This window comes from Sander lucioperca, chromosome 18 (genome assembly GCF_008315115.2).
Source record: "Sander lucioperca isolate FBNREF2018 chromosome 18, SLUC_FBN_1.2, whole genome shotgun sequence".
Lineage (NCBI taxonomy): Eukaryota > Metazoa > Chordata > Actinopteri > Perciformes > Percidae > Sander > Sander lucioperca.
The window spans coordinates 27,432,034-27,447,033 of record NC_050190.1 but is presented as its reverse complement, the minus strand read 5'-3'; the positions used below and the strand labels follow the sequence as shown (position 1 = coordinate 27,447,033).

The 15,000-nt window shown below is 41.8% G+C and overlaps 1 protein-coding gene across 1 annotated transcript in view; it reads right to left on the bottom strand.

Moving 5' to 3' along the window:
- Positions 1-14,341, bottom strand: part of psma3 (proteasome 20S subunit alpha 3) — a 21,123-nt gene extending 6,782 nt beyond the window's left edge. The window contains exons 1-5 of the mRNA XM_031304670.2: positions 14,207-14,341; positions 13,036-13,118; positions 7,855-7,978; positions 2,706-2,807; positions 2,557-2,630 (exon numbers count right to left, since the gene is read on the bottom strand). Coding sequence (XP_031160530.1) covers positions 2,557-2,630; positions 2,706-2,807; positions 7,855-7,978; positions 13,036-13,118; positions 14,207-14,227 — 404 coding nt within the window. The 5' untranslated portion in view covers positions 14,228-14,341. The remainder of the gene's footprint in view (positions 1-2,556; positions 2,631-2,705; positions 2,808-7,854; positions 7,979-13,035; positions 13,119-14,206) is intronic.
- Positions 14,342-15,000: the final 659 nt, after the last annotated feature.

Below are 15,000 nucleotides of genomic sequence, written 5' to 3'. Positions count from 1 at the left end.
AGGGCTACTACACTATGCCCAGATCTCTCAGGTAGTCTGGGACAGGTCTACTACACTATGAACCCCCCAGACCTCTCAGGTGGTCTGGGACAGGTCTGCTTGTTGTCCCCAGAGTCAGAACCAAACAGGGGGAAGCAGCATTTAGTTTTTATGCTCCACATATCTGGAACAAACTCCCAGAAAACTGCAGGTCTGCTGCAACTCTCAGTTCTCTTAAATCAAGGCTGAAGACCTATCTATTTGATGTTGCCTTTCTTTAAATAACTTCATTTCTTATACTGAAGTTGCATTGTTGAAACTGTATGACAATCTATATAAGCATATAAAGAGAAATTAAAAAGACCGGTGGAACCGGCCCATTCTGGGAACAGCAAGGATTGAGGGTGGATTAGGTGTATAGAGCAACAGCTTATACACCCATACTAGCACCATAACATCTCAGATTTTATCTGCTTTTAAATGTTTAATTTCTTATACTGCACTGTGACTTTTATTCTCGTATTCTATCTGTTTTTAATATTTTAATCTGTCTTTATGTAAAGCACTTTGAATTGCCCTGTTGCTGAAATGTGCTCTACAAATAAAGCTGCGTTGCCTTTATCAGGAGAAGAAGTCATCAGTTGATCACTTATCAGCAACAGCAGATCTGGCTCTTTTAGAGGACCTCTATGCACCGGGACAACAGTGCACATGTACGCACACGGGCCACGGTGGAGCGCTCCTTCGGATGATTAAGGGCAGATGGCTCTGTCTTGCATCAGCGGGGGGGGGGGACCCTAAGTCTCAACAGTGTTAGCCTGTGGGGGTTCTGCACATCGAGCAGGAAAACAGGGTGCCATTACGGCTGTCAGCATTAACGCGTTAATCGCGATGTGATTAAGGGCCGAGCATAATGCGTTAATTTATTTATTTTTTTTTTTTTTTTAAATCATATTAATTGCATGCCTCCATTTATTAATTTATTTTCACTTCACTCGGCTTGGCGTCGTGCTTAACAGACTATTTTGCCGTACTTCCTCGTAACACAAGATCCACTGGTAAGAATGGCTTTCCATTGTTAATATGTACTTAAAAACTGTTCTGAAATGCTAAATAGAATTTTAATCATGTGATAAAACATGCGATTAATCGCAATTAACTATAGAAATTCAACGATTAATCGCAAGTAAGAAAATGTAATCGTTTGACAGCCCTAGGTGCCATGAATGTAGAGATGGAGCCAGATGACCTGATGCCCAGAGACGTGTCCAGCACAGCCCCAACTGGAGACAGGATATTATTAATCACTATTAAAGGTATAGTGGTATGTTTGGCAATGATACTCAATACAGGAAACATGACAACATTTTTATTTCCTCTTCAGGTTTTCCATTTCTCTTTTAAAGTGTCGTTAATGGCCACAAGTGAACGATGAAAAAAACATGAGTAAAATATAAAGACACTGCATAAACTCCACTACTGTGTGTTTATTTAAATATAGGTAAACCATGCAGGCCTAAGAGATTGCAGTATAAGCCTGTATATTACTATTAGGACTATAGCATACATATGTCAAAGACGTATAAATTAAATAAACTTCAGCTGGAGTCTGATTTACTACGACAACACTGTTGACTGCATCAGTGATCTCGTTCCAGTCCCCATTCTTTCTCTAGCCTTTAATACCAGCTCTCAGGCTGCCAGATAGTGAACCTGAGATATCAGGGTCTCAGTCTCCACCTCTGAGAAGTACTGCTTCTCAGCCGGATCACGTCTCGCCATGTCCTAAACTGTAGGGGCGAGGCCTCAAAACCCAGAATATATAGGGGCGTGATATTTAAATTACGATCGTTTCCCGCCGCTGCATTTATCAATATACGACCATTCTTAAGCTCTGATTGGTGTGATACGAACGCTTCGTCAATCACACGTGAAGCCTGTCGTAAGAGGATTTCTACGCTCATATCTGAGCTGGTTTCTACGTTAGGTTGATAAATGAGGGCCAGTGTGTGTGTGTGTGTGTGTGTGTGTGTGTGTGTGTCTGTCTCTGTGTGTGTGTGTGTGTGTGTCTGTCTCTGTGTGTGTGTGTGTGTCTGTCTCTGTGTGTGTGTGTGTATGTGTGTATATATGTGTGTGTGTGTGTGTGTGTGTGTGTGTGTATGTGTGTGTGTGTGTATATATGTGTGTGTGTGTGTGTGTGTGTCTGTCTCTGTGTGTGTGTGTGTGTGTGTGTGTGTGTGTGTGTGTATGTATGTGTGTGTATATATGTATGTATGTGTGTGTGTGTGTGTGTGTCTGTCTCTGTGTGTGTGTGTGTGTGTCTGTCTCTGTGTGTGTGTGTGTATGTGTGTATATATGTGTGTGTGTGTGTGTGTGTATATATGTGTGTGTGTGTGTGTGTGTGTATGTGTGTGTGTGTATATATGTGTGTGTGTGTGTGTGTGTATGTGTGTATATATGTGTGTGTGTGTGTGTGTGTATGTGTGTATATATGTGTGTGTGTGTGTGTGTGTGTGTGTGTGTGTGTGTGTGTGTCATCACCCTCCCTGTTTTCCAGTGATGATGTAATGAACTCACCTGCAGCCAAACGGCCGCACAGCGCTGTACAGGGTGTAGGCGTGCACATACATGGCCACTCTGTCTGACAGGTGCTGCAACAACAGGAAAACACTGTTAGCTTAGCATCACTCTTAGCACAGCATCCAAAACACACTGACGAGACCAACCTTGAGCGGGATGTCGTGTCCGTAGTTGGATCTGAAGCTGGACGCCTCTTCCCTCGCCACTTCAGAGAGAGAGCGAGCGTCAGCCAACAGCCCTGCTACCGCCTGGAGAGGGAGGAGGGGGGGGGAGAGGTCATGTAGAGAAAGTGAAAAGAAACTAGAAGAGAAGGCAGGCTCATCACGTCACTGAGACAGCGTTAGCATGTTTCTTTGGTGTGAGTTGTGTTGAACTTGAGGCAGGGAAGGCCCACCATAACCCTTCATATCTGTCACATTTCACCTCTCAAGAGATTAATGCTTCCACAGAACACATCAGGACAGCTGCTCCATCATGATCCATGAGCAGGGTGAAGGGTGAAGCTACAGACAGCTTCCCGTCCGTGTCTTCTACACCTTCAGCAGGATTATTTCTAACCACCGCTAATGCTTTCATCTCTGAACTAACGTAGGACGTCTCAGACGTGCTGCTGGCTAACGTTAGCTAAACACAGTGCAAATGCTAATTTAGTTTGAAGATCAAAGTAGCAGATAATATTTCAATATGCACTCATTAAAGTTAATTTGACTGGCAAAACAGTTAAAGTCCTTCTGACATTACACAATAATAAAAGTCAAAATTTTTAAAAACTAAAAAGTTTTGGATCAATGTTTACTTCTTCCAACCGTATGTTAAATTAAGAGTCAATGTAGATTTACAGATTACAATATCATAATCCTACAATCAATCATTGTGAAAACTAACCATAATAGATGTTGTGCATCTTTGGCCAGGTCATCATCAAAACAGAGAATTAGTTCATTCATGATGTGTCCATGTTGATATTAGCTGCTTCATGTACATTGTTTGCTTCAACAAACATTAAAAACGTTGCATTGTTTTTCATATATCTAAACTAGGGGTGTAACGGTACGTGTATTCGTACCGGACCGTTTCGGTACGGCCGAACGTAATCTTTTGTGTGCGGAACATAGGTCAATTTTCGTGTTTCCACACGAACATATTAAGTGGCGGAAGTCTCCGCGTTCAGCGCAAATCCCGCCCTGCAGCTGATTCTAAAGTTTTCATTGGTCATGTCAATATGTCAATCACTGATCTCTAAACCTACCCGCCGTCACTGTAACCTAAACCAATGAAATCGACTGCAGGGCGGGATTTCCGCTGAAGTGGTTTGGGGGAAAAAATAATAATCACACACCGCGCGCTGTACAACAACATACACGGCACGCTTTAGCCCAGCCTCTCGCTAGCTAGCGTCATGGCCAATGCAGACAAGCCCATAGACAGGACGGACAAGCCGGAGCTTGAAGAGCCACCATATCATTAAGGTCTCCTGTTTGGGAACCTTCAGTTTCCCAGTGAAATACGTCAACGGACAAAGACTAGTCGATAAAACCAAAGACTAGTCGATAAGACCAAAGACTAGTCGATAAGACCAAGACTAGTCGGTAAGACCAAAGACTAGTCGGTAAGACCAAAGACTAGTCGATAAGACCAAGACTAGTCGGTAAGACCAAAGACTAGTCGGTAAGACCAAAGACTAGTCGGTAAGACCAAAGACTAGTCGATAAGACCAAAGACTAGTCGATAAGACCAAGACTAGTCGGTAAGACCAAAGACTAGTCGATAAGACCAAGACTAGTCGATAAGACCAAGACTAGTCGATAAGACCAAGACTAGTCGGTAAGACCAAAGACTAGTCGATAAGACCAAAGACTAGTCAAAAGACTAGTCAATAAGACCAAAGACTAGTCGATAAGACTAGTCGATAAGACCAAAGACTAGTCGATAAGACCAAAGACTAGTCGATAAGACGAAGACTAGTCGGTAAGACCAAAGACTAGTCGAAAGACTAGTCAATAAGACCAAAGACTAGTCGATAAGACCAAAGACTAGTCGAAAGACTAGTCGATAAGACCAAAGACTAGTCGATAAGACCAAAGACTAGTCGATAAGACGAAGACTAGTCGGTAAGACCAAAGACTAGTCGATAAGACCAAAGACTAGTCGATAAGACCAAAGACTAGTCGATAAGACCAAAGACTAGTCGAAAGACTAGTCGATAAGACCAAAGACTAGTCGATAAGACCAAAGACTAGTCGAAAGACTAGTCAATAAGACGAAGACTAGTCGGTAAGACCAAAGACTAGTCGAAAGACTAGTCAATAAGACCAAAGACTAGTCGATAAGACCAAAGACTAGTCGATAAGACCAAAGACTAGTCGAAAGACTAGTCGATAAGACCAAAGACTAGTCGATAAGACCAAGACTAGTCGATAAGACGAAGACTAGTCGATAAGACGAAGACTAGTCGGTGAGACCAAAGACTAGTCGATAAGACGAAGACTAGTCGGTAAGACCAAAGACTAGTCGATAAGACCAAAGACTAGTCAATAAGACCAAAGACTAGTCGATAAGACCAAAGACTAGTCGGTAAGACCAAAGACTAGTCGATAAGACCAAAGAGTAGTCGAAAGACTAGTCAATAAGACGAAGACTAGTCGGTAAGACCAAAGACTAGTCGGTAAGACCAAAGACTAGTCGAAAGACTAGTCAATAAGACCAAAGACTAGTCGATAAGACCAAAGACTAGTCGATAAGACCAAAGACTAGTCGATAAGACCAAAGACTAGTCGAAAGACTAGTCAATAAGACCAAAGACTAGTCGATAAGACCAAAGACTAGTCGAAAGACTAGTCAATAAGACCAAAGACTAGTCGATAAGACCAAGACTAGTCGATAAGACCAAGACTAGTCGATAAGACCAAAGAATAGTCGGTAAGACCAAAGACTAGTCGGTAAGACCAAAGACTAGTCGAAAGACTAGTCAATAAGACGAAGACTAGTCGGTAAGACCAAAGACTAGTCGGTAAGACCAAAGACTAGTCGAAAGACTAGTCAATAAGACCAAAGACTAGTCGGTAAGACCAAAGACTAGTCGGTAAGACCAAAGACTAGTCGAAAGACTAGTCAATAAGACCAAAGACTAGTCGATAAGACCAAAGACTAGTCGAAAGACTAGTCAATAAGACCAAAGACTAGTCGATAAGACCAAAGACTAGTCGAAAGACTAGTCGATAAGACCAAGACTAGTCGATAAGACCAAAGACTAGTCGGTAAGACCAAAGACTAGTCGAAAGACTAGTCAATAAGACGAAGACTAGTCGGTAAGACCAAAGACTAGTCGGTAAGACCAAAGACTAGTCGAAAGACTAGTCAATAAGACCAAAGACTAGTCGATAAGACCAAAGACTAGTCGAAAGACTAGTCAATAAGACCAAAGACTAGTCGATAAGACCAAAGACTAGTCGAAAGACTAGTCGATAAGACCAAAGACTAGTCGATAAGACCAAAGACTAGTCGGTAAGACCAAAGACTAGTCGAAAGACTAGTCGATAAGACCAAAGACTAGTCGATAAGACCAAAGACTAGTCGATAAGACCAAAGACTAGTCGAAAGACTAGTCGATAAGACCAAAGACTAGTCGATAAGACCAAAGACTAGTCGAAAGACTAGTCGATAAGACCAAAGACTAGTCGATAAGACCAAAGACTAGTCGGTAAGACCAAAGACTAGTCAATAAGACCAAAGACTAGTCGATAAGACGAAAGCAGTGTGCCGACGTTGCTCAGGAATGATCGGGTATGTTTCTGGCAACACTTCAAACTTGCTAACACACTTGAAAAGGCATCACGTGAGTGTGAACATCACTACTACGAGGAAGAAAACGACCGTAATCAGACGCAGCTCCCGTTGGCATTTAAACAGACCTTTGCTGGTCGATCGGGCCGACGCAATAACGAAAGTAATTGGTGTTTTTATAGCAGCTGATCTACGACCATACTCGGTTGTTGACAAGCTGGGATTGGTAATGCTGCACTGTAATCCATAGTTATTTATTTATATTCTTCATTATATTTTATTATGTGATATTGGTTTGAGACAGAGTATTTTATTTAGTGGAGAACTTTGCAGCAGTATTTTTTTTCTTATTCTTTTTTTTATTTTATATATATTTCATTTATTATATTTTATTAAAAAGTGTAAACAAATTGTTAAAAAAAGTTTATAGTAATAAACAACCTGCAGTTTAATGTTTGCATTTCTTTCCCTTACTGTACCGAAAATGAACCGAACCGTGACTTTAAAACCCAGGTACGTACCCAACCGTGATTTTTGCGTACCGTTACACCCCTAATCTAGACGTCTAGTCTCTGGGACGAGGCCGTGATTTTTAAATACCTGCCATGCTGATTACACACAGACAGCGTCAGGGCAGTTTGGGCTTCAGATAGCTTTACACAGCGGCCATCGTTAATGAGAAATCATGTTCCTCTACGAACGCACACACGGATTGTTGTATCACAAACACGGTGGGTCAGTGAAGGAGCAGTCGCAGCGGTAGCCGGTAACGTACTCGTATGACAGCGTGCACGGACCGGAGCTTTGTGACTAGCAGCCCTGTCTTACCGCTGCTGCCGTCCAGTGTCTTCCTTCAACATGCGCTGCAGAAGCAGCCGGCTCCCTCAATTTGAGGCACCGTGCTGAACAGCTTCCCGTCTCCTCCATAGACATATAGAATATATAATATATAAGATATATCTCCACCCGTCTCCTCTTGTCCTCTATTCATGCCCAGCACCATTTGTTTTAACTCCTTTCTCAACTAAAGCTGTATCTACATGCTCCAAGTTTGATCAACTTTGCCTCCGTTTTTTTTAGCCGCGTTACCACGGAGACCACACCGGCACCGCACTCTCGCATCTCGGCAAAGACCCGCCCTACTTTGCATCTGATTGGCTAGAACTCGTTTCATTGGTAGGTGGAAGTTCGATGATTGGTTAAATCCAGCGCATCATAAACAGATCCCATGTGGACTTTTTAGAAATAGTCCTACGGCAGAAATCTGGCACCAGGAGAGAACTTTAAGCCCTGCGTTAGTTAGAGCTGCATTCCTCTCATATGATTGGTCGGTGAAATAAATTGACTCGAAAATATTAAACCGCATGCAAGTTCCCAATGGTTTTTTTTTTCCTCACGGCCGCACGCCGGAGATCCGGCACGGTGCCGGAATACTTTAAGCCCTGCTCCCTGCTGCAGCTCTCTCTGTGTGTGTGTGTGTGTGTGTGTGTGTGTCTCTGTGTGCGTGGTTACCATGCCGACGTGTCTGTCGATGTTGAAGATGCGTTTGTTGGAGCCCTGCTCGTAGAGTTTGGACAGAACAAGCTTCTCCACGCCGAACACAACACCGTCCTTACAGCGGATAGCAATAGCCGTGCTGAACACACACACACACACACACACACACACACACACACACACACACACACACACACACACACACACACACACACACATTAACATCAGGATCCTCGACCAGTTAAAGATGTAACTCGATGAAAGGTTTTTGGCCTATACGATAAATTAAATAGCTGCGAGATGCTATTAGCCCATTTAAAGGCTGATAGAGTGATTATTGATTATTATTTAGGGTGTCTCTCTGTTCCTGAAGGTCTCCTAATAGGGAACATTGGTTGGGCTGTTCTATGGCCCTTAACTACCCTGTGAATATGGCTCTATTTGGAACAAGAGATTTTCTTCCTAATATGGTCTGCTCATGAATATTTAGATGAGCTGCGTGCTGATTGGTTGAGGAACCCCATAGAAACACACTGGAGACGAGACAGCAGGTCTCATATTTCAGACACTGCAAAGTTAAACATCGTTAGTCTGCTATTTGTTATTAAATTCACTTCTGAGACTTTTTTAAGCGAGAAATTGATGGCTAATTGCAAATTTAGTAAGACGTGTCAGACTTTAAGAGCTCCACAGTCTGACGAGAAAACGGCAACCTCCATACCCAGTGATAGTCACCGTTTCCCTGGTTACTGGACTACTGGAATACTACTGGCTGGCTGCCAGCTGCCGGCATAACTAGAGTATATTTACAGTTTGAATTTCGTCACGCCACTTATAGAACATCTACCTCAAGGTCTTATAAAGCTAACTATGGTGTCTGATTTCAATTTAATGCATCTTTGTGAATTCCAGAGGTGTAAGAGGTAGGGCTTTGACTCCGAACTTTGATATTCGAATATAATTCGAATATTAAAAAAAATATTGATATTCGAACGAATATTAGGCAGCCCTTAATATTCGAATTTCGAACCTGTTATGGGCATTATTTTTTTGTAAATGTGATTGCTTGTAAACCTTGTTTTCAATTCAGACTCCGAGGCTTTTTCACGCATTTCAAAATGTAACTACACGTCACGGTGACGCACGCCGCTCAGCCGCGGCTTGGTAGCGCATTTCCCCCCGACTCATTTCATGGTTCTCCTTCTCCATAAACAACGTAAAATCAAGGAGAGGGTTAACTTCTCCTGGTTCTCCTCCTCTATAACAACATGAGATCAAGGAGAGGGTTAACTTCTCCTGCTCCAGATGTCTCACCGTGGTCAGAAAGAACAGAGGAGACACTTTGTTTCTCTCACTATGACTATAGAGTCGCTACTCGCTCTGAAGCTACCGGTAATCACCGTCACTCTCTCACAACACACACTCCCCACACACACACACACACACACACACACACACACACACACACACACACACACACACCAGCGCAAAAGTATGAACATCAGACCACTTACGTAGGCTACGGTGAAATATCCGACCTTCCTGTTGAAAGCATATTGTTTGTGTTTAATCCAGGGTCTGACTTTTAATTTAAACCAGTGGTGGCAGTGTGTTCTTCTTCTGACATCATTACACGCCTACTGACTGATACACTGCCCCCTGGTGGACAGAACATATACCAAGTTTGATACCAATATAAGTCTTACTGAAGGCATTTAATGGTCAAAATATTATTAATAAATATTCAAATATATTCGAATATTAATATTCATATTTATAAACAAACAAACTTCGAACATGATTTTTGGGCAAAAGTCAAAGCCCTACTAAGAGGAGGCTAGCTAGCTCTCATTGATAGAGCTCCATCCAGCTGCAGCTCTATCAATGAGACTCACGGACAAGAGGCCTTTATTTCCCCGATCATTTGTTTAAATAACTCAACACATTATAATTACACACATTAGAAGATTAACTGGAACCTGTGGTGAGAGATTGCGGGCGTAACAAGCTCGCTGACCGCGCTCTCACTCACACACAGCGGCCATTTAGCAGAAGAGAGGAGCTGCAGGCCCTGGAGCTCTGTCAGGGCCGCGGCGTTTGGTAGTCCAGTAACCCCAAAAACGGTGAGTTTGCGCGGGTATGGAGTACCGTGGGCTGCCAGCCGTGACGGAGCTCCATCTACCTCCCAGCAGGCCGGGCGGCGAGGCAGCAACACAGGCAGCACCGGCTGCTGAACTCCGACGCACAGTCGGACAAAATTTGCAATTAGCCATCAATCTTTGTAAAACGGCCCATATTTGACCTACATAGTTGATTTCTCGCATAAAAAGTCTCAGAAGTGAATTTAGTGGTAAAATAGCAGATGAACAATGTATAACATTTGAGATCTGTGTGACCTATTCAGAAGACTAACTGACCTCAGATCAGTGGTGTAGTCTATGTAAAGGTGTAGTCTATGTAAAGGTGTAGCCTATGTAAAGGTGTAGCCTATGTAAAGGTGTAGTCTATGTAAAGGTGTAGTCTATGTAAAGGTGTAGCCTATATAAAGGTATAGCCTATATAAAGGTGTAGCCTATATAAAGGTGTAGCCTATATAAAGGTATAGCCTATATAAAGGTGTAGCCTGTGTAAAGGTGTAGTCTATGTAAAGGTGTAGTCTATGTAAAGGTATAGCCTATATAAAGGTGTAGCCTGTGTAAAGGTGTAGCCTGTGTAAAGGTGTAGTCTGTGTAAAGGTGTAGTCTATGTAAAGGTGTAGTCTATGTAAAGGTGTAGCCTATGTAAAGGTATAGCCTATATAAAGGTGTAGCCTGTGTAAAGGTGTAGTCTGTGTAAAGGTGTAGTCTGTGTAAAGGTGTAGTCTGTGTAAAGGTGTAGTCTGTGTAAAGGTGTAGTCTGTGTAAAGGTGTAGCCTGTGTAAAGGTGTAGCCTATGTAAAGGTGTAGCCTATGTAAAGGTGTAGCCTATGTAAAGGTGTAGCCTATGTAAAGGTGTAGCCTATGTAAAGGTGTAGCCTATGTAAAGGTGTAGCCTGTGTAAAGGTGTAGCCTGTGTAAAGGTGTAGTCTGTGTAAAGGTGTAGCCTATGTAAAGGTGTAGCCTATGTAAAGGTGTAGTCTATGTAAAGGTGTAGTCTATGTAAAGGTGTAGCCTATGTAAAGGTGTAGTCTATGTAAAGGTGTAGCCTATGTAAAGGTGTAGCCTGTGTAAAGGTGTAGTCTGTGTAAAGGTGTAGCCTATGTAAAGGTGTAGCCTATGTAAAGGTGTAGCCTATGTAAAGGTGTAGTCTGTGTAAAGGTGTAGTCTGTGTAAAGGTGTAGTCTATGTAAAGGTGTAGTCTGTGTAAAGGTGTAGTCTGTGTAAAGGTGTAGTCTATGTAAAGGTGTAGCCTATGTAAAGGTATAGCCTGTGTAAAGGTGTAGCCTATGTAAAGGTGTAGTCTATGTAAAGGTGTAGCCTGTGTAAAGGTGTAGTCTATGTAAAGGTGTAGCCTATGTAAAGGTGTAGCCTGTGTAAAGGTGTAGCCTATGTAAAGGTGTAGTCTATGTAAAGGTGTAGCCTATGTAAAGGTGTAGCCTATGTAAAGGTGTAGTCTATGTAAAGGTGTAGCCTGTGTAAAGGTGTAGTCTGTGTAAAGGTGTAGCCTATGTAAAGGTGTAGCCTATGTAAAGGTGTAGTCTATGTAAAGGTGTAGTCTGTGTAAAGGTGTAGCCTATGTAAAGGTGTAGTCTATGTAAAGGTGTAGTCTATGTAAAGGTGTAGCCTATGTAAAGGTGTAGTCTATGTAAAGGTGTAGCCTATGTAAAGGTGTAGCCTGTGTAAAGGTGTAGTCTGTGTAAAGGTGTAGCCTATGTAAAGGTGTAGCCTATGTAAAGGTGTAGTCTGTGTAAAGGTGTAGCCTATGTAAAGGTGTAGTCTGTGTAAAGGTGTAGCCTATGTAAAGGTGTAGCCTATGTAAAGGTGTAGTCTGTGTAAAGGTGTAGTCTGTGTAAAGGTGTAGTCTATGTAAAGGTGTAGTCTGTGTAAAGGTGTAGTCTGTGTAAAGGTGTAGTCTATGTAAAGGTGTAGCCTATGTAAAGGTATAGCCTATATAAAGGTGTAGCCTGTGTAAAGGTGTAGCCTATGTAAAGGTGTAGTCTATGTAAAGGTGTAGCCTGTGTAAAGGTGTAGTCTATGTAAAGGTGTAGCCTATGTAAAGGTGTAGCCTGTGTAAAGGTGTAGCCTATGTAAAGGTGTAGTCTATGTAAAGGTGTAGCCTATGTAAAGGTGTAGCCTATGTAAAGGTGTAGCCTGTGTAAAGGTGTAGCCTATGTAAAGGTGTAGTCTATGTAAAGGTGTAGCCTGTGTAAAGGTGTAGCCTATGTAAAGGTGTAGCCTGTGTAAAGGTGTAGTCTGTGTAAAGGTGTAGCCTATGTAAAGGTGTAGCCTGTGTAAAGGTGTAGTCTATGTAAAGGTGTAGTCTATGTAAAGGTGTAGCCTGTGTAAAGGTGTAGCCTATGTAAAGGTGTAGCCTATGTAAAGGTGTAGCCTATGTAAAGGTGTAGAGCCTATGTAAAGGTGTAGCCTATGTAAAGGTGTAGCCTGTGTAAAGGTGTAGTCTGTGTAAAGGTGTAGCCTATGTAAAGGTGTAGCCTATGTAAAGGTGTAGCCTGTGTAAAGGTGTAGCCTATGTAAAGGTGTAGCCTATGTAAAGGTGTAGCCTATGTAAAGGTGTAGCCTATGTAAAGGTGTAGTCTGTGTAAAGGTGTAGCCTATGTAAAGGTGTAGCCTATGTAAAGGTGTAGTCTGTGTAAAGGTGTAGCCTATGTAAAGGTGTAGCCTATGTAAAGGTGTAGCCTATGTAAAGGTGTAGCCTATGTAAAGGTGTAGCCTATGTAAAGGTGTAGCCTATGTAAAGGTGTAGCCTATGTAAATGTTGGGGCGTGATAAAGAGAGAGACTAGAGCCAGATGAAGAGGAGCTGAGTTGACGTCAACTCGGCGGCTCGTTGAGATTCTCCTGTTTTAGGACAGAGGGGTCAGTGGGATGTTGAGGTTGTCTGTCTGTCCTCGTTACCACTAAACTGTCATTATTACTCTATGACGAGGTAACATTGGTTTTACATTCTATCAGCCATTGAACATGAATGAGTGCTGATGATGTCATCGTCTTCCCTCTGAACGCTGAGTGATGAGGTCATGAGGTCATGAGGTCATTACCTGCTGTTCTCTACGGCCTTCATGGCGTACTCCACCTGAAACACCCGGCCATCTGGAGAGAAGGTGGAGGCAGACAGGTCATACTGCAACACACACAGACAGACAGGTAGACAGACAGGCAGAGACAGACAGACAGACAGACAGGTGGAGACAGACAGACAGACAGGTGGAGACAGGTGGAGACAGATTGGTGGAGACAGGCAGAGACAGACAGGTGGAGACAGATTGGTGGAGACAGACAGACAGGCAGAGACAGACAGACAGGCAGGCGGAGACAGACAGACAGGCAGGTGGAGACAGACAGGTGGAGACAGACAGAGAGAGAAGTTAGCAGGTTAACTGATTAAACACCATTTAATATATTATACAGCACAGTGCTTCAAAATCCCATTACCTCTGATACAATAACATCACTTTATTCATTTATATATTTATTATATTTGTGATTATTCTATTAAATACCGAATAAGATTCATTCATTCATAACTTCCCAGAGTAATGTTACATCTGTCTCTCTATAGCTCAACATATAACAGAAAACCTCAAACTGACCGCTATTATGTCCCAAATAATTCAAGTTAAAGTGTGACGTTAAATTAAAATACAGCTCATTTAATAATGAATGGTGTCCCAGCTCTGACGTTGACTTTATGTGAATTAAGGCCGATTAAATCTAAACATCTGACAAGCTTTTTAAAAAGTATTACATAGTTCATACAGTTCAGGAGACACAACAGGGAGCTTAAATCAGACTTTTTGTAAAGGGAGTTTGGCGTGTAGCGCAGCTAACTGTTAGCATTGACTGTGCTAAGCCGTCAACATCACTAACTTATATCCCTAAAATGACCCATTATATATATTTATATTATACGACGAAGACACAATATGTTTATTTTACTTCTGTCCGATTCTAAATATCCACAGCCAGCTGAAGCTGAAATAAATTCAGACTTAAAACAATACTTTCGATTTCAGTTTAGCTTCGGCTAGCGGGCCTCGTTGTGACTCAGCAAGCTAACACACAAGCTAGCGAGCAAGCTACAGGTTATTATGAATGGTTTTTATGAATAAACATAGATTATTTTCAGTGAACGGGATTTAAATGTGACACAGAAACAGCCAGGCTGAAGTTAAAGTGCAGCCGCGGCTCAGAGGACTGAGAATCACTCACCCCGGTCCCGATGGAGCTCATTTTAACTCAAACTAACTGCTGCGGATCCTCGGAACTGCTTTTCCGCTTGCTGCGCATGCGCTTCATCACACTGTCAACTCATACCGAGCTTCCGGCTACAGCCTTCACAATAAAAGCCTCAGTGACGATGACACAACTACATATGTGTATGTATGTATGTATGTATGTATGTATGTATATATGTATGTATGTATGTATGTAGGTAGGTAGGTAGGTAGGTAGGTATGTATGTATGTATGTATGTATGTATGTATGTATGTATGTATGTATGTATGTATATATGTATGTATGTAGGTAGGTAGGTAGGTAGGTAGGTAGGTAGGTATGTATGTATGTATGTATGTATGTATGTATGTATATATGTATCTATGTATGTATGTATGTATGTATGTATGTAGGTATGTATGTATGTATGTATGTAGGTATGTATGTATGTATGTATGTATGTAGGTAGGTATGTATGTATGTATGTATGTATGTATGTATGTATGTATGTATGTATGTATGTATGTATGTATGTATGTATGTATGTATATATGTATGTATGTAGGTATGTATGTATGTATGTATGTATGTATGTATGTATGTATGTAGGTATGTATGTATGTATGTATATATGTATGTATATATGTATGTATGTAGGTATGTATGTATGTATGTATATATGTATGTATGTAGGTATGTATGTATGTATGTATATATGTATGTATGTATGTATGTATATATGTATGTATATATGTATGTATGTAGGTATGTAGGTATGTATGTATGTA